The 24,742-nt window shown below is 36.6% G+C and overlaps 1 protein-coding gene across 46 annotated transcripts in view; it reads right to left on the bottom strand.

Moving 5' to 3' along the window:
- LOC101159771 (neurexin-1a) overlaps nt 1–24,742 on the bottom strand; it is a 310,837-nt gene that overhangs the window by 125,611 nt on the left and 160,484 nt on the right. For 37 of the 46 annotated variants that reach the window (XM_078932242.1, XM_078932229.1, XM_078932238.1 and 34 more), the window contains 7 exons: nt 21,516–21,719; nt 18,074–18,100; nt 13,037–13,159; nt 12,114–12,495; nt 9,107–9,297; nt 8,434–8,607; nt 3,394–3,513 (listed from right to left, as the gene is read on the bottom strand). In XM_078932242.1, the coding sequence (XP_078788368.1) occupies nt 3,394–3,513; nt 8,434–8,607; nt 9,107–9,297; nt 12,114–12,495; nt 13,037–13,159; nt 18,074–18,100; nt 21,516–21,719 (1,221 nt within the window). The remainder of the gene's footprint in view (nt 1–3,393; nt 3,514–8,433; nt 8,608–9,106; nt 9,298–12,113; nt 12,496–13,036; nt 13,160–18,073; nt 18,101–21,515; nt 21,720–24,742) is intronic. The other 9 variants (XM_078932246.1, XM_078932239.1, XM_078932261.1 and 6 more) reach the window with 1 other exon arrangement.

The raw sequence follows: 24,742 nt of genomic DNA, 5'->3' as shown, positions 1-24,742 counted from the left end.
TTTTCTTTATACTGTACCGTATGTCCTCCATCATCAGACTAAAACCAGAAGAACACGCTAAAAACACATTTTTCATCAGAATGGGTCTTTAAGAAGGTATGAAATACCACCCAAAATCTCAACAGACCAGAAACAATCACACTTTATTTTTTTGCACCGCCATTTATTAATACTGATGAAAAGTCCTTATTTCATTTTTTCATTGAAAATAATGTTATTGCGTTAGATAAATTCTCATTCAGGTTTGTCTTGTAAACTACATTTTAGGAGGCAAACTACAAAATTTCTAAATGAAGTGAAGAAAAAGTGGGGAAGGATGAAGGGGGGGGGGGGGGGTTATTTGTTTGTTTGTTTGCTGTTTGTTTTGACAGCTGTGTCCTTTCTGGGTCACAAGCAGAGAGTGTTCCGATTTAAGCTCTAACGTCATTAGCATCCCAAACAGCCAGGAAATAAATGTGCACTGAGCATCAAGGAGATCAATCATATTTTATTGTGCAGGGAAACACATTGGAAAATTCCTTTTGGCTCTATTTTGTCCTTTTTTTTACTCAGTTAACTTCTAGACTACATGTGCACACACAAAAAATGGATTTAAATGTAGTTACTGGATTTAGATTATTAAGGTGGATCATTTTTGTAAATGTATAGTTTTCATCATCTTGCCAATCATTTGCAAAATAAAAGAAGATGCTCTATTCTAAATGATTTAAATTATTTTATTTTGATAAATATTTTGATGTAAAATGATCACATTTGGCACATGCAATGCATAATAATTTAAGTTATTTTTTTGAGATTTGAATCATTGATAAGAATTAATGTTGTTATGAGACAAAGACTATCAGTTTCATCTAATGGTACATGATTCTAGAAGCAATCTATATCAGGTAAAACCTCATCTGCAGAATTTTATTGAAAATGATATATTCTGAATGTGAACAGATTAAAAAAGTAGTCAATAAGAGTACTATTCAGATTTTGTATAATATAGTATCTGATTTATCAGATCAACTTCCAAATTAATTACTTTTTCCATCCATTTAGTCTTTGTTTCTCTTCTTTCTTCCCTCCCTTCCTCTGTCCAATCCTTTGTTTTACTCTGTTTTGTCTGAGCATTGTGGATTTCTTTGAAAATACAAAAATCCCACTTTGAAGGTTGTTTTCCTGGAAAGCTTTGCCCTGTAGCAAATTGCCTGCATTTCAGCTTATGTAAATTTACCGGGTGAAAAGTCATATTTTCTTTGGAGATGCCTCCCTTATCTCTCTAAAGCATGACGATCCTTCAACACAGATAAAGCCAGTGGCTGCCTCATTTTGTTTTTTTCTCTCTTCTTGCAAGTTCTCAGAGTTAAAGCTGTCTTGCATCGGTATGTTGAGAACCAGCTCAATTTATCTGCGCTGAGTGAGATTTCCTATAGATTTCTAGTGGTTATGTATTGCATCTGAGGCTTCCTGTTGACAAAGCTTTGTTTGTCAAGAGAAGGTAAATAATAAAATCAAGCGCTGTAAACAGACTAAGAAGGTGGACTACTGCTCGGATCTGAGAAGGCCTTGTGAGCCTTTTTTTATCTCCAGATGCTGCCATGAACTCTGTGGACCTGAGAGAGATTTACATTTCTGACACCAACAAGTAAAAAAGGTACAAACTCCCCTTGTTCTTTTAACATACAAGCAAAGTTCATGGGGAGGCCAAAAACTAAAATATCCCCTCAGCTTAGTCAACCCCTCTGCTGATGAAAACAGGAAGAAAGAATGGTAAAATACAAGTGAGAAAAAGAGGGTTCAAAAGTTCAAACATCATGGACAGGAGAATCCTTTTAGTGGCACCATTGGCTGCAGATACGGTCAGTGCATAAGGCTGTTGGAGAATCTAATAAGGTTTTAAAGCTGAATGAAGACGGGACCTTATCAAAGTGGTACAAGTGACACAGAATGCATTAACATTTATGGTGCTCTGTTCTCTGACTTGTGTCGTCTCCGGATTGCCCACTCCATCCCTTTCTCTTTAATGTGATTCAGGAATCTGTCGGTTCCACACTCGCTGTGTGAACTGTAGCCGGGAAAATTAAACAATTTCCTGTCTGACTGTTAAAGAGGTAAAACTCCCCCCCAGAGGAGGCATCAACTCTGCTCAAACTTTTACAGGAAGCATAAAACCTCTCATGGCAAAGAGCAGTTTTTTTAGCACTGAACTCTCAAATTGAATTTGTGTAACTGTGTGTGTGTTTATGTCTGTGTGTGTTTAAAACAAATAATGACTTCATTGGACATTGCTGCAGGGATGAACAGCAGTACACATATAGAAAAAAACAACAACATTGAAATGGTTTTTGAAAATGTTGTGCAAAATGTTTGAAAATATTCCAGCTATTTAGACTCCTGATCAAAGTCTTAAGACTAGTCAAACAATTGTTTGCACAGCCTGAAGCTTCATTTTTCTATTGAAGGAAACACCCCAGACCATGATAGTTCCTCCTCCAATGTACTGTCACGAAAACGTGTCAGGTGGGACACCAGTAACATTGGGACAAATCAAAGTTACATTTTTTTCTATTTCAGAGAAGAGTACTTTTTTCTACTTTTGAATGTCCCACGTTTGGTGTTGCCCTGCAAAGTCCAACCGGGCAATTTTGTGGCGTTGTTGGAGGCGTGGCCATTGAAGACTCTTTGTTTTTGAAGCCCCTCCCAGCACCAGTGATGGTCTTTTTTTTGGGTTGAGGATTGTCCCGTTTCTTGGCGGACACGGCTAAGTGCTGATGAAATTTCTTTGGATCTGCCAGTTGAATTCAAAATGACCATTTTACCGCGTCCAATCTCAGCAGCGTTGACGCCTTGTGAGACGCCTTGCTTACCCTGCTTACACAGTTCTGCCACCTTCAAAGATATGAACTTTTTTATACGATCAAGACACCTTGATGGGATCATTACTTATCTAAATTTTGATCAGTCCTTTTCATTTCCAAGTGAAAAATATTTGCTCTTCTCTTTTTTTCATTTTGCATTTTGAAGCTTTATGTAGAACCTTGTTTCGGTCCAGCTGTGCAAAAGGCAAATTCTTGTATTTTCTCAACTCATCTTAAGATTTTGAACAGGAGTGTTTTACTGTGTATTACCTATCTAACATCAACATTTTGCGTCCCATGTTTGCCTTCTTTACTCAGAAGCTGTAAAATGTGTTTGTAAAATACTGCCTAGAATGATCTCTTATAAAACCTTAACTGTAAAATTAAGGGAAAACTTAAGTAGATCAACTTAAGAAGGGCCCACAGGTTACTAGAAAAAGGTCAAATTCCTTTATTATTCTTGACTAAATTTCAAATGTATCAACTAAACCAAAATTAATAATAAAAAAAGGAAGTTCCAACAGCTTTAGATCTAAGGAAAGAGTCTTACCGTCATTACACAATGGTCCTCCAAACGTGGTCATACTGCAGTCACAGCTGAACCCCTCCCACTGCTGAAGACACACACCCTGGTTGGCACATGAGTCTTCTTGGCATGTAGTACTGGGCCCTGAATGCAGAATAAAATAATTCTGTTAGCAAACGCCACACAAAGCAGACAGATTTACTTGAGTGCCACGTTGAACAAAAAAAACAACAACATTTGTGACAAAGAAGCAGAGACATAACAAACATGCACTGTGTACTGCTAAAAAAACCTCTGCAGTGGTATATTATACAAGAAATTGTTGTGTTATTAAACATCAGAAAATTGAATCAATTTATGTTTATTTCAATTTAGCGAGGGGAAAAAATCATTAAGAGTCAAAACCATATTTTTAGCATTTATTTAAAATCTCATTTATGATATATAAAACTTCTTATTAGTACTGTTAAGTGAAATTAAGATTAAACAACAAATTTACTGATCATTAAACTGTTAATTATTGCACATACTTCAAGACTAAACAAACTATTTTATTGTTTACTGGACGATGTGGTGCACATGAAGATCTTCTGTGTAGCTTCAGATTTGCCGTGTTAAAAATGAGATTGTGAGTTTTAATAAATTGTCAAAATACTCAAAGATGAGTCTTTAGATGGTCCATTCTGGAAATCAGTATCCATACTCTGACCAGCCTCAACAGTAAAACCAATTATTCTTTTTGAGAAATTCTTGAAAAGTCCAGCATTTTTTTTCAGATTTCTCTTTATTTATCATAATACTGCAATGTTTTCCCTGAAATCTTAGTCCTCCAATTTAGTAAAATTGTTTTTTTTTGTGTGCCAATTTTTCCTCAAACCATCATAGGCTTGGACTTGAGCTTTTAGTTTCACTTCTTTTGCTTCACTCAGGTTCTTTGGAAATGTTCATCTCCCTTTTTTGAACAGAAGGTACTGCAGCAGATGTGCAGGATAGTTGTGAATATCTTTATCGCACACCCGCTGGAGAATCATGAAGAAATCATCAGTAAAGCAGCTAAACACCCTGAATATACCAGGCAGTTTCTGAGAAATCACTTTAATGGAAGAACCAGATTGGAGCTATTTACAGCGGCACTCTGTCTCACATCTAGACAAGAGAGGGCCTTCCAAGGTGGAAAACGCCTCAGGATGTGGTGGAGAGTCATTGTGAAAGAACCCTCCAGGTCTTCAAGACACAAACGGCAACACTGGAAATGACTGAACAAGTGCTTTGGAGAAGCAGCAGAGGATGTCTGCATTGAGTCCTGAGCAAAAGCAAAACCAGGAAGAAGGCTCAGATTCCTCAAAAATATAAATCGTGGATAGAGATCATTTAAAAAAAATAAAAAGGCATAGGAGGGGATATCTACAGTAACTCCAACACTTAGAGGCTGTAAGCCACAAGATCTGAGATCACGGCAAAGGAGGATATGAAACAGATCAGACTATAGTGCCGTAAAAACGGTAATTTTTTTTCTTTTAACAGATAAATAATGATAATGAATAGCTATCATTACTAAAATGGTAGGGTTGTAATGATTTAGGCACAAGAGGTTGACTGACCTTTCTCACTGTGGGGTAACCTGGGATGACTTGCATAGTAATTGTTGTAAAACAAAAAAGAAAAAGGCTATGAAACCCAAATGAACTGAACTGTAATCATAATTACGCCTGGCAGACTCAGTGAGCAGGAAATTACCAGAAGGTTAATGTTGATACTTGGAGCAAAAATATCAAAACATTTAAGTATGCTACCCTTTTTTCTTGTCGAATCTCAATATTTTACAAAGATGTTTGAAGAAAGGCAGTTTTAAAAAAGGAATTTTTAATTTTAAAGAAAAACAAAAAGCTTCTTTGAAGACAAAATCTACAGTTGCAAGTTTCTGACAATAAACTAATCACTAAACAGCGAGGTATTCATGTCTTACTTTTAAATTTAACACCTTGAAATTGGTTCGACCTATATAATTTTTTTATTTTTAATGAAAAGGTGAACTTTATGGTGTGTTTAAGATAATTGCCCCACTGTATAATTTAACCTGTAGGCCATGACTTGATGGCTCAATATTCTCCTGTTGGTCTTTTTGGTTAAACAAAGAATTTATGATCCAATTATGGCAAATCAGTCACACACTGAAGCTCAACTACAAAGTGTCCTTTTAATTCCTTTTCTTCCTTTATATATTAAAATGTTGTCCTTTTGATTTTGCATGATGCTCATATTCTAAGAATCTCATCATTTTTCTCATCACGATAAGGTTTTCTTAGAAGAACTTTGCAACCGATGCAATTTCAGCCCCATGTTTTTCTTACTCTCAAAGCATGGGCTGCAATTGTTTTTTGTATTGTTCAAGCTTCTTTTATATAACCTCTTGTTCACTGAATCTGATCGTCTTTTAGAGGGGTTTTCAAAGGACTTGTATTACTTAGATGACAGAGAAAAGCTATTTTTAAAAACTAAAAATACATGAGTGAAGGGAAAGTAAAAATAGGGAGTAAAATTATGTAAAAGATAAATGATTGAAATAAATCTGATTTAATGGGAAAAGAGCAAATGTGCACAGATTCAAATGATTAGCAGATAGAACATCACATGGTTAAGCTCACATTTTAACTTTGTTCTCACTAAAAGAAAACCAATTTAAATTATTTTTTATTACGGCATTAGAGACAAAGTTTAGCAACACGATTTACTCTGTTAAAGGTAAGAACCTCCTAACAAAAATGCATCCCACCTTATAGACATGTTAATTCAGTGCAATAAGCGAAAAAGGCAGTGTGAAAAAATAGTTTTCTATGGAAATAGTTGAAATAAAAAATGGATTCCATGGAAATGTTTTTTTTTAAAATAAATCACATCTAAAAGTGTATTATTTACAGACAAAAACCCATGCTGAATAAAACTCTGGGTCATTCGAAAAATCATGCAATAAATGAGCACAAAAAACTTGGGGGGGAAATAAAATACAAAAAAAGAAAACATCAATATTAAGGTCATAAAATTCTCATCCATGTTGAGACCCATAGATTTTGACACAAGATGGTGATATTCGTGTTTCCATGGAACTTGGGCCATTGCCCATGGCATATGGGTGAACGGCAATCATCTTGTTCAGAAAGGTGGAAATTGTGGGGGGTAGAGAAAGTGGAGAGGAGAAGGGCAAAGGTGTTGCAGACTCATACGGGGAAAGGAATTAGAGGCTGTGGATCAAACAGACAGCGCTATCTACCTTGCAAGTCAGCTTTCATCAATGCAACTTTTGTCGGCAAAAACAATGGGAAAAGAAAAAAAGGCATAGTATAAAAAAGTTAGTAAAAGCACCGAGATGTCAAAGACGGATGAACAGAAACATAGACTAAAGAAGGAGGGAAGACAGAAGGAAGGCCGGGAGGCTATGTATAGTGAGGGTGAAATGACATTAAATCAGAGTATTACAGCAGCAGCTACAATCCATTTGGCAACAATCAAAGTCATAAAACAAAGATTGAGAGACCTGTAATAATATGTTTGGTTAAACTCTTCACCTCACTTGTATATTTCATCCATCTACCTTCTATTCATGATTTGTTACAGGCTGCTGGAGCCTGTCCCAGCAACCTCAGGGAAAGGCGGGGTGCTCTCTGGACTGTCACTCCATTACAGAGCATCACCGACGCACTTACCGCCAAGACTACATTTCAAAATAGTGGACCGTAACTGCCAAAAATGACATCGCGCTGCGACCTAAATGCACATTTTTCGGCAAATTCAGCAGGTGGCCATGCTGTGGCATTTGCAATTGGGAGGCGGCATTCGCCACCTGAAATTTTTCAATAAAGTTTTTTGATGTGAGACCACATGATTTGTCAGTTTATCATAAAAAAATGAGATTATCAAGAAGGTGTTAAATAAATTTGTATCAGAGCAAGAATTGTTATTCTGAAAAACAGAATGACTGAGTAACAGCTGTTTATTTCTTCAACCCCTGTGCTATCTTATGGGGTCCAGATGACCCCACCCTTACATTGATGTGTTAACCCTACCATGACAAAAGTGGATAAAGGTGAAGAGGATTAACTGGAATCCATGGACACCAGTGAAGATCACAAATCATTGAAGAAAAAAGGTTCAGCGCACTGTCTTGTGGGGTCCAGATGACCCAACTCCTATTGTTAAAGTGCCTTGGATAGCACAGGGTCTATAGAGGTCTATGAGATTTTAGCTTTTTGGAGCTAGCAGGTACTTCCTGTTTGGAATGCAAGAGGGGAGGGGTCACTCTGTCCAGTTCTCCACACAGAAAGGAGCTAGCCGAGAATCATACCAGGGCCTTCTTATTGTGAGGCAACAGTACCTACCATTACACCCCTTTGTAGCAATTCAAAGGATGTGCTTTTTATTGTAAACTATCTCTAAAAAGAGACAATATTGAGATTATTACACGTGGACGAGTGCTGACTTGTGAAGCTGGAAGTGAAAGAGATACTAAATAATAAAACAGTAGATGAAATTTGAAATTAAACAAAATGACTAATGGTAAAAAATAAAACAAATATTGTCTCTGGGCAATTGATATAGACTAAGATATTTCACAGGAAAATGATATTCATGCAAACAACAAAGATTTCATACATAATTCAAAAGGATTGCTTCTGGCAAACACTCAGATCCAGCAAGCATGCACAAAGTAAAACAAAATGGGGATAAAATGGAAAGTAACACTGGCAGAACAAATATGGCGAGGGGAATAATCAGATTAAAACCAAGTGAAACAGCGGTGTTTGCTTTTGTCAGAGCCTGATGTCTCCGAACAGATTATTAAGACATTTCATGGCTTGTACATGACATGCCACTGGTTGCCAAGTGTGGGTGTTCTGTTTTTGTCTGTGTGCTCAAGGATATGTTTGAAAACTGAGCAGCACAGCATGGTGCTACATCATTGCCATGTTTTTCTTTCTTGTTTAAATTGTGTAATCCAACTGTACTGAAAACTGAGAGCATACATTCAGTTGGTGTGAACTCCTCTTCAGGGCCACGGAAACTACTCACCTTCACATCCTCTCTCTATCTGTCCCACACAGTCCAGAGCGTCTGACATCAGATCTGGGAGGCGGCCATTCAGATCCACTGATGCCAAACAGCCTTGAAATCCCTCCTTGGCATGCACCAGTTTGGGCAGGTACATGTACATGTCCTTAGCCACTCCACCAATGTACAGATTACCTGGAACAATAAACAGCATGCTGACGCTGCCCCCTAGTGGGGGTGAAGCAAAGTACCCACAATGTTCAAACTACATGACGTTACTCTGAAAAAGGGACAAAAACTTTCTGGCACTTTAGCTTTTAGTTCAACAACATTTGTTTAAATTGAAATGTTTTAAATATTATATGACATTTCTATTGTGCAGGTTCTTTTTTGTACATCCCCTTAGCAAAACATAGTATATGTGAAGTTTATTTTATCAAGCAAACTTGAGTATAAATGTAGCAAGTACACTATGGACATGTATGTGTAGTATATAATATATAGTGTAGTAAAAACAAACTTCACTTTTAGCATAGCTGCGTTTACCTGTAGTACGCTTTCATGGAATACTTTTTGCTAATGTGGCCACTGACTGGATGAACTGATGCTTCCTTTTAACAGAAGCTATAGGACTGGTTGATGTTGTGTTTTGGCCTTTGTCCTGCTGGTGCAGCATTAAACATTACACACTAACCCTTCAGGTCCAGATTCTTGGCTCCTGTAGTGGTCTGCGTGGTAATCTTGGTATCAATCTTGACGGTGTGAAGATTATTTGTGTCCCTGGAGATGATGACATTGTGCCATTGGTTGTCACTCAGGGGTTTGTTTGAGTTGCCTTTGATCAGGTGCGCTCCGTTCCCCAGGTCTGACACATAGTGAAGGTAGCTAAAAGAAGATTTAGTTTTGTGTTAAAAAATAATAAAAGCAGTAAATTGTTGCTTATTTTCACTTTAAAAATGATTTTATACACGTTGAATAAAGGTGATAGGATCAGAGGCCATTTGAAGACGGTGAAAAGGGTGAAAAATATGTGTAGGACTGAGAGCTTAGCTTTAAAAAGGCTAATTATTTTTATAAATGTAACAAAGGGTTCAAGCTCTATTGAACAGTTTAACCTTAAATTATTTGGATTATGGCCAATCTATGACTTGGAATGGTTATTAATTAAAATGTGTTTCTCGAAAATTAAAAAGCATAACTTCAAGTATTTCCTGAAACCTTTTTAAAATTTCCATGTAGGAGTAAAACATATATTCTTGCTCTTTTCTTTTTTTTCTCATTTGCTTTTATACTTGAGCTTTCGCTTTAGATTTAAAAACATGCGAAAAGCCAGAGGCTCTTTAGCAAACATTCTGGCACAAAGGTGATAAGACAAACAGTCCAAACAGACCGCTATAAGAGCTGTGAGGAATTGTATTCAGTTTAAGTCTTGAGCTGTTGCTGGTTGCTGGATTATATATTATAATATAATAATTGTGTATTATATTATTTGTAGGTTCGTGAACAAAAACTTCAACAGTTTAAAGTATTTATTTATTTTAAATATACGCAGGACAACACTTACAGTGGCTACGTCTGCTTTGGTAATGCACCAACAATGTTTTTGGAAAGGAGGAATCAGTCCGGCTTTTATGACAGTATTCAATGTTTTCCATTACATCGGGTTAATTTATGACTCTGATTTGATGGTAATTGATAAAGTTTAGGTAGAAAAAGTAAAATCACTATAGAAGGACACCGACCGGTGTGTTGAAAAGAAACACACAAAAAAACAGTTTATGTTTAATGGGATGATTGAGTATTTGATAAAGCCTTAGTCACAATAGTCCTTACAGGTGGGTACAGGCTGTCTGCACGCAGTTGGCCCACATGAAATATCAAAATCTAGGGGTGTCAAACTCCAGACCTTGAGTTTGCCTCCTGCTGGTTTTCCAGAAATCTTGCCTTATATGCTGCTGATTACCAGGTTAATTGGAAAACACGTTGGACACCAGCCCTCCAGGCCTGGATTCCAACACCCTTGTACCATTCAGTGAACGCCGTAGAACGAAAATGTTCATGCACAACCCCCACAAATCCTGTGGACTGTGAAAGGAGCCCATTAGTGCAGGATTAAAAATGAGTAAATTAGACAATCAGTGTGTGGTTTGTGTGGGAATCTTACAGGCGTCCTACGGGCATTTATGCATCACCTGGACACCTCGTGTGCAGCATTTGCGCTCGGTTAGTAAGGGGCCAGCAGTGTTGGGGATTAAAATTACTGTAGTTTTAATTACTTTTGTCAGTAACGGAGGAACGTAATGAATAACAGTTCAAATTTAGGTAGTTAATTACAATTACTGGACTATAGAAACCTTAGTTACTTCGGTTTTGTAGGGGCTGACATTTTCTCTTGGTTTAATGAAACGAAACAGAGGTTATTTAAAAAAACAAAAGCAAAACAGAGTTACTGGTGCCATACGTGCATGCATGAGCGCGCAGAATTGGAGATCGGACAAAGTAAAGACATCATTGCTGCAGTCACTTTGCTTTTCAAACTGGCTCAAAGACGAGACGAAAAGAGATGCTGCAAGGAGTCTTCTCATCCCCGAGGAGCATTGGAGCAGAGAGGGCGCTGATGTGGCAATTGCGAGTGAAACAACTCCGGAGCCACTCTTTGGTGTGTAAGACACAAGTTATTTTCTGTAAAAGTTCATCCTTTCTAACGTAATTGTTGTCACTAAGTTTCATGTGACTGTGTCTCTGGTCAATATAAGTTGGTGATCAAGGTGGCCTGTGGGGGTGTGTAGTTCAGTACAATCACAGCAGAGCAGAACTTGGCTCAAATGGCAGACGTAGAGAGAGACAGACAGGTAAAACTCATTATAATGGAAAATCTAAAGTCAGCGAAAATGAATATGGAGGCATTAAATAGTTCTTTGTGTTTTCAAGATAGTTGCTGCATTTCCGATTTGATAGATATGAACAGAAGCATAACTATTTTTGTTCCATGTCTCACTTTGAGCAGTGGCATACAGACAACATGTGTTGTAACTTTTGTTTGGGTCATGATTCTCACTGTCGTCTGAATTCAGATGAAGTGGGTTATGTCTTGAACCAGGTTCATTTTTGCACAAGTTCAATGCTTTAAAAATAAAGTTAAATAAAAGATAACAGGATCTTGTCTGTGCACACTTTTTTCCCTCAATAATTTGTATATGAGAGGAAAAGAGTAAAGTAACGAGTTGTGAATTACTTTTTCAAATAGGCAAAGAGTAAAGTTATTTCATTACAATTTTGATCCAGTAACTAAAGTAAAGTAATCTTTTACTTTTTAGAAGTAATTCACCCAACACTGGGGACCAGTACTCACACCTTACCAAAACATAGAGTGCGGCATAAGGCTATTGTATGTCAGCATCTCCTGTACGTCATAAATGCGAACAACTTTTGAATACTTCCCAATACACTTGCCACACACACGAAAATGGAAGGTTTCATTTCCCTCACTTTCCTTGAGATGGCCGTACAAAGCTCCAGGAAACTGCAAGACACACCCGTGCTTCCCTGAAGATGCAGCTCCACTCTACGACCCGCTACAGACCCGGACAACCCAAAACCCCGCAGCACCAGCACAATTCAACTCCTCCCTTATGGATGCATGTGACTAAGGCTTCATATAAATCCTATGTAGAGCTCACTTTCACTGAATCCGCACTTACCCTTTGACCAGCTCCACAACAATGAAGTCATTTCCATCACCGCTGTTATAAAGGATGAGGCCGTCTGGGGAGGTGGTTTTAAACTGAAAGAATAAGTGCATGGAATAGTAGGCCTGCAGAGTAGTAAGCGTCACATAGCTGGAGCGCGACTTGAAGGTGACGGGGTCAGCAATGATGTTCTTGAAGCCAATCATGGCATTGAGCTCACAGTAATCAATGTCACCGTTTTTACAAAGGTCTATGTAGGACATGCCATTGAAGGAGAGGCTCTGGAGGTGGCCAATGAAGTTGGAGGGTACTGTGGACATGAACCGCTTCTCTGTCACAATGCCCGTCTCAATGTTATGGAACTCCAGCTGGGTGTGGTCACCTGCCATTTGACCTTAGATCCGCAGAGTGGGGGGAGGAAAGACGTTGTTAATGGACAGAGGAAGGGACATTGCTGTTTAGAAACACAGATATCCTCTCATTGATGGTCAGCATTTTACGTTTGCTGCAATTTTATCTCAAAACACAACAGTCACAACAAAGAAAACTGGAGTTTCCAACATATGAAACAATTACTAATTTTTTGGTTCTGTTGAGAAATGCAAAAATGTTTTCTCCTTTTCTTTTCGTCATTGAAAACAAAATAAGCTTTTAAATAAAGGCTGGCTTAAAAAAGTTGTTTTTAATGAAAATAGAGGCTTATGATTTGTATTCAATTACACCTCTCCTAATGTTTTCATCAAATACTATTTTGAGGATAGAACTGTAAGATCTTACACCTCATTTAAAGCACTGCCCTGACCAGTGAGCTTCAGTTTATCAATATTTTATCAAACACAGAACTAACTGAAGCCCTTCTGCATTAACTTGCAGAGCAGTACTTCATAGACTCTGCACCGTGTGAAGAAAACATCTTATTTCCAAATGAAAAGTACCTTCAATTGGTGAAAGATCGTCTACCGTCAGTTTCAAACTCTTGCCTCTTCTGAACACACGTACTGTGTGCCATTCATTATCATTGAGATTCTGACCCGCAAAAATGGTCTCTGGACCTTTGCCTGCAGAACAGTTGGTTAGAGCAGTTAACAGATATGCATGAACACACATTGATGACAGAGCGTGAAAAAAAAAAATCAGGAAGATTCAAAGAAACGTCAACAGAAAGATATGAACTGAATATGATCAGAATCTGAGATTTTTAGGAAAAGAAAACATACAAAATAACCTATAAAAAGGCTATTATATTTTTTGGCTTCAAACATAATTTTCCCTTAAACAAACAAGAGAGGTATTATCAATGGCTATTAAAACAAAAATGTTTAAAAAAAGAATAAGAAAAAACATTTTTTTTTAATTTTTTGTAGAGGTATCTAACCTTTTTTTGATAACCCTTAAAATAAGATGAAAGTAATTTAAAAAAATGTATTACTATTATTTTTTATTGTCAGGGTACTCGTATTTCTTCTGGCCACTGGGGGGCAGCAGAATGCTACAAAAAGAATGTGGGTAAACAATGTAGTGAAGCTTTCGTTTTTTGTCTAAGTTAAACTGAATTGAAACAAATACATAGATAAAAAATTGTTCTTGTAGTATAAATGTGATTAAAAACAGCAAATCCAGCCATTGTTAAAACACAATACAGAATGTGACTTTATTTACCTATTAAAAACTGCACATAGTTTTAAAAATGCTATAGGCTATTATACATTATTTTGAACTATTTTAGGGAATTTAGCACAACTTTTAATTAAACATTATTTTTAACATATCTTTACCTGGGACTTATACAAATATTCATTTTAACAGATTTTAACAGTGTTAACAATGTTTCAATAAGTCCAAATACTTAAACAAACAAAAAATAAACCCAGATATAATTGACTAATTAACTAATGATAAAATAATAAATGCATACTTTAATTAAATCATTCCAACATTGTTTTTACTGGAAAGATGCTTTTTCTTAAATTCAGAGTTAATTTTAGAACATCTTTAAACTCCTGTGTCTTTGATGCTCCAATGCTTTGCACACATAAGAAAAACAGGCCAGTGAGGACACCCCACTACAACTATATTAAAATCTCCAGGGTCCAGATACCTTGCCTGCTGCACCGAGAATTTGAGCTGTTTTCCAGGTTCATTTGTCTCAATTTATTTATTGCCATTTATTTTCTGCCTTTTTTTTTTTGCAATCTTCAAAGCTGCAATGCAATGTGTATGCAAATTTGAGGATGCCAAAGTAGTGGGACACATTCAATCTTAGAGGCCCAGTTCTGCTTTGTAAGCACTAAATAGCAGGGCAGGATTGAAACCAGATGACTGCCGAGGGATTAAGGAGGAGAGATATGAAATAATGGGATGGAGTTGGACTTGAAAGCCGGCTTGATCTTTGCCTTCCATCATTCTGTCCTTGTTGCTTTCTAAGGAGGAAGAAACGGGGGAGGAGAAGAAAGGACGGGAGAGACGGGGAGGGGGTATCAAGACGAACATTTCGGCATGCTATCTACTATATGTGTTCGCCTGCTGCCGATGGTGGGGGTTGTGGGCAAACCACAGGGATTTCGGCCTCCAGTCCACTAACTGAATGCCCCAAATGCCAGGCAGAAGCTGCAGTGAATCAACAGTGCCGGCCTCCCTGACCTCCCTTTGACACAAAGAAAGCAAAAATATAAAAGGGGTGCATCATCTAAAGGTGTGATTATCCACCCAATCAGCTCAGACTCAGATAGCGCTGCCGCTTGCTTTAACAGTATGATTCGCACAGGTGGAGGGAGAAATAAATCAGAGCCGAAGCTGCTGACCATATCGCCTCAATAAAGCCAAAGTAGACATCAAAACTACACAGTAATCTCATTTATAACACGGCAACCTATCAAAATGAACTTTTTCAGTCTTTTACATAGAATATGTGAAGGTCAGATCAATAAGAAATGATGACGGATAAACGTTAGTTTCTAAAAACTTTTGAAGTTGAATGCAGTGAAATGTTATCTAGAACTAACCTGGGCTAAACATAAAACAGCTGCCAAGATGTTGTTTTTCTTTATTTTTCGTAATTGGAAATAAATTCAGGCATGAAGGTTTTTTTTTTGTTTGACTTGCTTTTGAATTGCTGCTACCCAAATTATTTCCTCCCCCGTTCTGTAATCTGTAACCAACTTGTTATTTGGATATTAACCAGAAGCTATATAATGTTGAATAATAGAGATAAATGGCTTTACAAAAAATACCAACAATACATAGAATAAACTATAATATAGGATGCATTATTAGACTATTATGCTTGAAATTAAATAAATAAATACAAATTCTGCACTTGTTTTCCCTTAAGGGTTGCAGTGGGTTCAGCATTAAAATGAGAAGAATTTAGGTTGCAGAAAAACAAGCAGATGTGTCGACTTTCTTGTGCTAAAAGTTTCCGTTTGTTTTCATTCGTTGCTTGTTAACAGCATAAGTCAACGTGGCACTGTTTTGTGCCCCCCCCAGGGACTTGAAGTCCCTAATTGACAGTGATGGGTTCTTCTGAGTCTGTATGGAATTGCCTCATCCACTAAGCTGACCGGAGCAGCAGCGCCTGACAGGACACATTAACAGTAAAAATAAGGCGAGAAAAATAACCTTAAAAAAAATAAATGAAATACTAACTCTTTAAAATCACAAAAGCCTTGAAGTTATTTTTTTTAAGCCGTCAATGGAATGTTTTCCCAAGATTAATCAAATGGCCAAAGTACTTTTTTTTATGTGTTTATGGCCTTTTTAATTATGGGATTCCCATATTGCATAATCAAAATGCTTATCTTTTATTAATTATTTTTGTCTTTTCATGAACATTAACTAAACATATGGCAAAAACAATCAACTAAGCTCAGGAAACAATGCTAGAAGGATACATTTCAATCCTTTTTATAAAAAAAAAAAAGTGCTGCTTGTATGACTATCAACGATCCCTGATCATGCTCAGATGATGTCTTCACACCGCCTTCATAGAGCAAGAATGACCTTTCGAAGCATTTGACTGAGACAATTAGAGCTTTTTATCTGCATACACAAACAAGGATGAGATGCAGGAAGCATGAAGGATGCTATTTAGCATTTAGAAAGGTGTTAAGAAGCGCCGGCTCAGGAGCATGTTAAGAGGTCTCATTATGTGATTGTGTGCGGAGGCATTTTGTTGTGTAAGTCTCCATTTTTGATCAAGCAGTGACCTTCAACACTGTTACACCTACGGACAGTGAGCCCCAATCTGAGTGTTTTCAGACAAGCTCATATATAACATCTGACACAGTCTGGTAAGTCATTATGGAACTCAAACTTTTTTTTATTTCCACCTTGTATTCCCTTCTGTTTGCCTCAGAATCATTAGACAGGAAAACCAATCCTGTATTATGATCCCTGAGAGGTTATTATTAATTCATTAGTGTTCCTAAAGAATAAATATCAGACATATTTACCGCTGAAAATACTGCTGTGTAATATAATTTTTATAACTCATCTGCAAAAGTACTCCAAAGGATGTCACTTCTCCTGTGCCGAGATGAACATTTTGAGCTATTAAAGAAATATCATTTTCAACAAGAAAAGCTTCAGTCAACATAAAAGATCCTGTTCATAATACATGAATGTAATTTGCTCTTCTTCTCTGTCTGGGAGTCACAAAGAAAGACAATCTGGATGAACTGGATTCCTCCACAAACCAGAATTACCCACCAGATTACCACATTTTTTTTAAAGCCAGCAGCTACAAACAATTGAGAAGGTTACCTCACAGCTTTTGATCTAACAGTTGCTCCAGACAGCCAAATATATGATCTCAAGGACATGTTTCTTCTCTTTTTCTGTAATGTGCCTTCTCTGTTGGTGCCATTTTTTTTTCTGTCTCTGTCGTTAATACTTTTTCTGCTCTGTATAACAGGTTAATGGCAATAATAAAATCACATTCTGTATCTTCTGTATGCATTGAAATGGTGTTTTCAATTTACAACTGGCTGGAAATACTGAGGAAGATGGGAAAAGAAGAGGGGACTGAACGGCTGTGTGGTGGGGGAGAAACTCATACGGATAAGTTGATAGTATAGTTTTAAATAAGCCTGAAAAAAGTTTATTAATCAGAAAACTTGTTGATGTTATGTCATTAATTCTCTCCTACTTTCCGTTTTTTCCCCTTTTTTTTTCCCCCTTTGTTCCTAAAGGCACATCTTTCATCTGTCACACAGCCGCTACGTACATTTTGCAAAGTTTCCACGTATGAAATTTCCGTCTTTCACGATACATGCGTGATATACGTAATACATTTCTCGCGTTTGTCATTCGTCAATGTACGCGGATGTCCGTCAAGGTCTTTTCGTGAATTCGGTTTTAAGCTGTTTTGCTTTGTTGAGATTTACGTAGTTTATATGCAATTATTGCAGGATTTTTGTGAGACACATATTTGTGACTTTCTCGATCGTTCCACATATGTCCAGCAGACTTTTCACACATGTGTGACCCATGTATAACTTTTATACCACATACACGGCACACACATCACATTAAAATTCCGCACATGAGGCACGAATCGCTAATAAATTGAATATAAATAGCGCTATGTTCTATCTTGATTTCGTGTTCTTTGCATGATTTATTCGTACTACTTCTGTGGTTTTAACTTGGTTCATTCACTATACATCTGTGAAAACTTCAAGTAGAGACCACAACTTTTCTCAGATTCAAGTATGACCAATTTTCATCCGTGCAATGTTTTCAAAATGTACGTAGTGGCTGTCTGACACGGCCTTAAGACTTTACTACAGATACCATCAATGATTTTTATTCTTACAGCCTTTTAAAGGTTTTACTGTTTAATTTTTAAATTCATCAAAAAGGCATGAAAAGCAAACCATCCTATAAAACCACAGTGTGAGAGAACATAAAAAAGCAGCTGAGTTAGAGCAAGAGAGGAACATGAAGTAGAAGGTAGATGAACAGTAACTTACTGGAGGTACAGTTAATCCTGATACAATCTAGATGGGGGAGAATAGATGAGAGATAAATTCATCTTTCAACGTTAGAGCTGCAGACATCATTAAAGCAGACAGTCCACCCCTCTGGGGACACACACACTGACGATGCCCATCCTCTAATGCTCTCAACCATAAGATCCAGCTGCAGTGGACTGATACAAACACTGCAGTGTTCAGGTGCCAGAACAGTAAAGCAAAGTAGAAGTCGGCTTCAAATGGAGCAGAGATTTACATTTTTGGATATCACTTTTTAAGTAAAAAATGATAGTTATTTATATTTATTTTGAAAAAAATATGAGAGCATCAAAATTTGGACAAAGTCATTCAGGGCCAACTGGAAGGTATTCCAACTCTCCCTTACTCTGAGTAAAAATGAAATAATTATGAATTTTAGACAAATAGTTTTGTTGTTTTCCATATTTTATCCTAACACAAAAAAAGCTGAAACAAGTATTTGTATTATGAAAGACGGAATTGTTGTTGACTCAGACATTTCTGTTTTAATTCCTATTTCCATTTTGTATTTTGAACACGGCAGGTGCTTTAGCCAGCCCTAAAAAATGACAATCCTATGACGTTATAGTGTAATTGTAATCGCCTATAGCAAAAAATGGGAAATAAAATTGGTCTAAAGGAAAAATACGCCACATTAGAAGGCACACTTGGTTTGAATTTCAAGTACATTTTGACTTCAGGTAAACACAGAGTTACATTTGTGTTACATTTCTCCATTTTTATTTCACTTAATCAAAAAGTCAAAATTTACAAACTTTAAAAAAAAATCCAAGTACCATGCCCAGTATGAATTGGTAGCTTTAGAACCTAAGTTTTGAAGTACTGATCATTTTATTTGCAGCATGTGCTCTCCAGGCCCTTACAGATCTGTGAAGGAATTGTGTCCCAGCCTTCTTAACAAATTTGCTTCAGCTCTGGGACGTGCGAGAACACTTATGTTCACACTACCTGAAGCTCCTGCCACTACCATGACGTACTGACTTTGACAAGGTCACTTCAACAACCTGATTCATCTCAATCCTTAAAGTTGGTGTGATCCTTGTTTTTATGCTGTCACTTGTTTTACAACCAAATTTCTCAAATGTATTGGCTTTTGCTATGACATTTTTTTAGCAGTGTACAATGTCTGGTTTTCAGCAAAACTCAGTTTTACATTGGCTTCGAGAAACATTTCGTGGCTTGATTAATTTAAGATGCTGCCCTTCTATTTATAAAAAAAATAACTTCAAACTTTTTAATTCTATGCCAGACAAGCCATAAGATTTTAGTATCAAAACGGTACATAATAAACTAATTGACACGTGGCTGAGATTCATTTCCCATTTTTAGCTTTGACAGGAGAAAAAGTAATTTCATTTTTTCTAGCAGTTTTTAATTAGTCAAAAATCTGACCATAAGGCTCATTATAAAGAACTTTTACAATAATTTAGAATTTATTCACAGAATAACCTCTCACACTCAAGAAAAAAAGAGAAAAACGAGAAATCAAATGTATATAATTTACAGTCATTAGACCTAATCTAAAGTCATAATTAAAAGTCTAGAACTGTAAAACATGATCCTTTGAAGAAATTGATTCATTAGAGTTTGATATTCGGTCCTAATTCAAAATTGTAAAAGTGTACTCAGTTATTAATACAAAGTTTTTGAATTTTGGTTCATTAATTGCTAATGTGGTATATCAGATACTGTTTATCCAACGTTGTTATTTCTTTTATTTATTGTTTGAGCTCTGTTTTTTTTTTTTTTTTTTTTTTTTTTTAATGAAATGTGCTTCTTAAGCACATTTCAAGTTTGAAATGAGTTTATAACAAAAGTCAGAAAAGGAAACGGACAAAAAAAAACAAAGTTTACATTTATAGCATAGGTTGGATAATGGTTAAACATTTGAAATTTGAGAAATACGTTATTGTTGTTTTTTAACCTTATTAATTGTCAGCACAACATTTTAAACATTATACTGATAGTTCTTTTTTAGACTAATCAGATGCAAGAAATTATATTTGTTTTTGCATACGGCTTGCGAAATACACAGAAAAACGGTCTAATAACATATATGATGTATTTATTAAAAACAGACTTTCTACACAAGTTAAAGTTTGAGGTGCTGTGATTCCCGTGTTTTTCAGGGGTAGTGACTTAAAAAATGTCAAGACTACACCACACCACACAGGACAAATTACATTAGTTTAATAAACAAATCTGAAGCAAAGACTAACAAATATTTTACCTAAGTTGGAAATATGAGTTTTGTTTAATTTCTAAGAAGAAACTCCCTATAAAATCTAAAAGGAAATAATCTAAACTGCATTCCCTTTTAGTTCAATTGCTTTAGATGATAGAGCACAAGAATAATAAATAACCAAAATAACCATAACAACTGTGTCGCAGATTCCATAGTTGTTTATACTGTATAACAAATATTAATGGTTTCCTTTTTTGGACAAAGAGTTTGTGTTTTATCTAAAAGATGTGAATGAGGTTAACCTACAAGCCCCCTTCCCATTTGGCCCTGTTGTCATGTGTTGTCAACCACAGCAGAAAAGTGATCGCAAACAACCAGAGACCAACGGCAGCCTGCCCTTACAGGGAATGCTCTGCTTTCTCTTCAGAGAAACTAAGAAAAAGATGGGCTTCAAGGGCGGATGTCCACAGATAAACTCTAAAAACTTGAACATTTGTCAGGTTTGTCAAGAAAACAAAACAAGGCAGCGTGCTCTTTCCATCAGAGGGCAGTCTTTTTTTAGTCGCGATGATCTAACTTGTCAGCGCTGTCAGCGCATGGTGCTTTTGTCTTTCATAGTGGGACATGTAGTTTTTAAAGGTTGACGCTGACATCATACGCAGGCTTGTCTACTTTGCATGCACAGCTAAACCACTCTGTGGAGGGAAGCCATCGGAAAGCAGAGATATAAGACTATAATTGGCACAACAAAAAACATAATCACAGTTTTACCATCAAAGAGAAGAGAAATAAAAGTCAATAGTTTCACCCTTAGCTGGAGAAAATGATGCTTTATGTTGTAGCCATATTTATACTTCTATAATGTCTGAAGTGAAAATAAAAGATTTAAAAATAAACAAAAAATTTTGTGCCAAGACTCAGACTATATGAGTCTATTGTATGAGGCTGCAACTTTTAAAGGAATGCACATCTATGGATGCTGGTCAAAGTAAGCGATAGAGTAGGCTGTGAGCATTCCCCGCTGGGCAATGATGGCTGTGTGCTCTGCTGGCAGTGAGCCTAGAGCTGCAGACTTAAGACCTTGAAAGCCTTTACAGCTTCTCCTTCTATTCATAATATGTGATCTAATTGGCGTATGTGTGAGGGAGAGTCGGAGTGCATTCGAAAGCATCGCCGAGCCTTGCTGCCGTGATTCATACATTTTGGAGGCTTTACCTAAATTGACAGTTAGTCGTACACGACCGCTATCCAACTCCAGGCGCAGGGTGTCTGCAGAGTCTCGAGATGTGGTGGCTATCAGGATACCATACGCTCTCTGGGAGCGGAATCGCAGAGACACATCCTCAGCTTCGGTATGCATCACCACAGGAAGCTGGACCTTCATGAACTTACTTCCATCATAGCTGAGTATTGTTGCTTCTGTAGAAGGAAAACAAGAAAAAATTATAGTATTGGCAAAAACATCATATAAAATATTAGTATAGTTTTAATTTGTCTTTTTGTCACCAAGGAAAAGAGTTCATTATCTATTATTTAAAGGTCACAGCCGCTGAAACCATCCCATATCCTTAAACTCCCACCACCTTTTTTAATAGAATGAAAAATTCCTATTACTTCTCATATAACTAAAGTTCAATGGTAAATGTATTTACTCTTTAGAATCAGAACAATAATCAATAAACAGACAATTCAAAAAAAAAAAGTCTCGTAGTTTTGTTCAAAGTCAATTTAAAGAAATCGGACAGAAGCTTCCATGTAGTTTTTACAGAAATCAAGTATCTTGCTTCGGAAAACCCTTTAGAGAATATATCTTAATATTTAGTATTCTTCAAATAGCAATTTCAAGGTCAGTGTGAACTCAGGGACCAAGGATTTTTTCTTTCTTTTTTTTGTCTTTTTTTTTTTTCAATATTTCTGAAATTGTTCAGCCTCACCATGTGCCAACATTTCTGATGTCCTTTTTCTGGGTTTATTTATTGCCCACCATGATCTCTACCGGTGAAAGAATTTCAGAGTTTTTCCTTCTTAAACTGTAAAACAAAATATTTTCACGATCCTTTCATTAATGGCTGAAGATTAAGAGCACATCCTTTACCTTTCTTTTTTTTTTCTTATTAAAAAAGGGTGATAAGTAGCAACAAGGACACAGTATTTCTAATTTATCAGTAGATGTGAGGCATTGGCTTTGTCACAGTCATAATAGCAACAACACAATGCTAGGGTCAGAACACTGAAAAAGACTTCTGCAAATAAGCAGTGACAGGATATTAGAATGAATGATTGAAACACTGTCAAAGTACTTTTTTGTTGTTTTTCACAGGTGATTGAGTCCATACTCAATTCTGTGTTTTGAATTGTAAAAAGAATTAAAAAAAAAAAAGGTGAATAGGTTTAAAACATCCAGGAAAAATGAGTGTCACTTGATTTGCAGATTTATTGTCCACAAACAATCTGGAATAAATATGTTTTTCTATTACTATTAACCTGCAATTGGAATGGAAAGATGGCTAACAAGGAAGGAAGGCACATGTAGAATAGTCAAAGAAATTACCAAAATAAAGTTAAGTCATTGTTTTTTTCAGGACAAGCAACAGCACTGTCTCTAGCTTTTTAAGTTAAGAAATTCCCCAAAAATTTGATATTTAGTCACAATATACATAAATGATGTTATTTATTAGAATAGTGCAAACACTCTAACTATTGAACTTTTTTAAAATGACAAAAAAAAAAAATTATGTAAGAGAAAAAAAGAGCACAAAAAGTAAGGAAATAGGTACTTGTTTCTTTTTTATTTAAATTTAAACAGTAAAGTATTGCATTAAAGCAAATAGATTCTGGATGAAGTCCATCTTTAAACTATAGACCATCCGTTGCCCTAAAAGAAATATATGTTTCCCAAATGTCAAATATATTACAAAGGAGAAATGTTCCCAAAAAAACTGCAAAAAATCATTTTGTTACCTTCTGCGTAAATTTTAGAACTCAATAGCAAAACCATTAATAGATATACAATCCTGTGAAGAACAGAATAAGTTGGACCAGTTGGAGGGATAGGAAATGGGGAGCAGTAGGGGGTGACAGGGTACCAATGAACTCACGCCACCTCATCACCACTTTTTTTATCACACAGAGCTAATGTCACATCCATCCCTTGGGATGACACCGTCACATTCCTCACCCAAATCCAATTTCTCCAAGCCCCCCTGGGGAAGGCTGCAGATGATGGGATGTGTGACAAACGAGTTCTCACCACTAAACTCTCTGCTTTCTGCCAGGCAGCAAGAGCTGCATTTGGAAACTGTAGGCAGTTACAAAGAAAAATGGAGCAACTTTTTAACATCCAACTCAACCAAACCCTTTTACTTTCAGACAGAGCCAGGGGATTTGGATCTTGGTTGATACATATACCAGAAAAACGACTTATTTTCATCAAGTGTACGTATAGACACTGCAACAGTTAGTACCTAGCATTATATTTATGTTATGTTTGGACAAAGAAATATTAAACAAAACAACAATGATGAGTAACTGACCTGAGTGCAGCTCTACATACACTCACTCTTTCTTTACCTAATTATCCCTGGTGTCTGTGCAGGTGATACTTAAGTACTCATTGGACAGTCGTAGGATGCCCACACAAACCACATCCTGGTTGTCTAATTTCATCATTTTGATGGGCATTAACATTTTTGAACAAAATTAACAGGCATCCTGTATACTGCAAGATAAAGAAAAAACAAAAGACACACCTGTGTCTCACCTACTTCCCCTTTATGTGTGGTATAAGTCTTCACTACGACCTGTCACTTGAAGCATCCTCATCGAGAAAAAAACATGGAGGACTATTGTCTCTACGAGCTCATTGAGTGCTCTATGACATAGATATTTCATGCAGGCCACCTGCTTGCCTTGCACAGGTTTGCCCATTTTTTTCATCCACCCATGAAGGCAGTTCTGACTTAGGCAACCTTGGGAAGACTTCTTTTGTAGTCGTCCTCAAAAGGTAGGATGGGTTAAAAGTCAACACGTAATTTTTTGTTCTCCCAACTTGGGTTAGCATGCTCATCGAAAGTAGTCAGCTGCTCGTTACAGAATTGTGACATCCCACATTTTCATGGCAGAAGACTCACCTAAATTCAAAAATTGCCACAGAAAAACTGCCACAGGCTTTAAAAACATATTTTCGACAGCCATAATTACCTGAACACCTACTTGTATTAATTCACTAATTCAGATTAGTTTACATCCTCTATACTGGAGAATTGTACAGTTCAAGAAATGCAGTCATTACCGTGAAAGAAAACCTGATGGCTCACTTGACTTGTGCGGTCCTATGACCGTACGGGAACTTGAATGGGAAGCTAAATAAGGGAAAGCTCAAAATAAATCCTTTTAGAAAAACTAAATATTTTACCTGATTTTGGGTTGTGACAATATAAATA

The sequence above is a fragment of the Oryzias latipes genome, chromosome 15, assembly GCF_053564925.1.
Source record: "Oryzias latipes strain Hd-rR chromosome 15, Olatipes_Hd-rR_3.1".
NCBI classification, from domain to species: domain Eukaryota; kingdom Metazoa; phylum Chordata; class Actinopteri; order Beloniformes; family Adrianichthyidae; genus Oryzias; species Oryzias latipes.
Note: the sequence above shows the minus strand (reverse complement) of the source record. Positions and strands in the feature narration are given on the sequence as shown.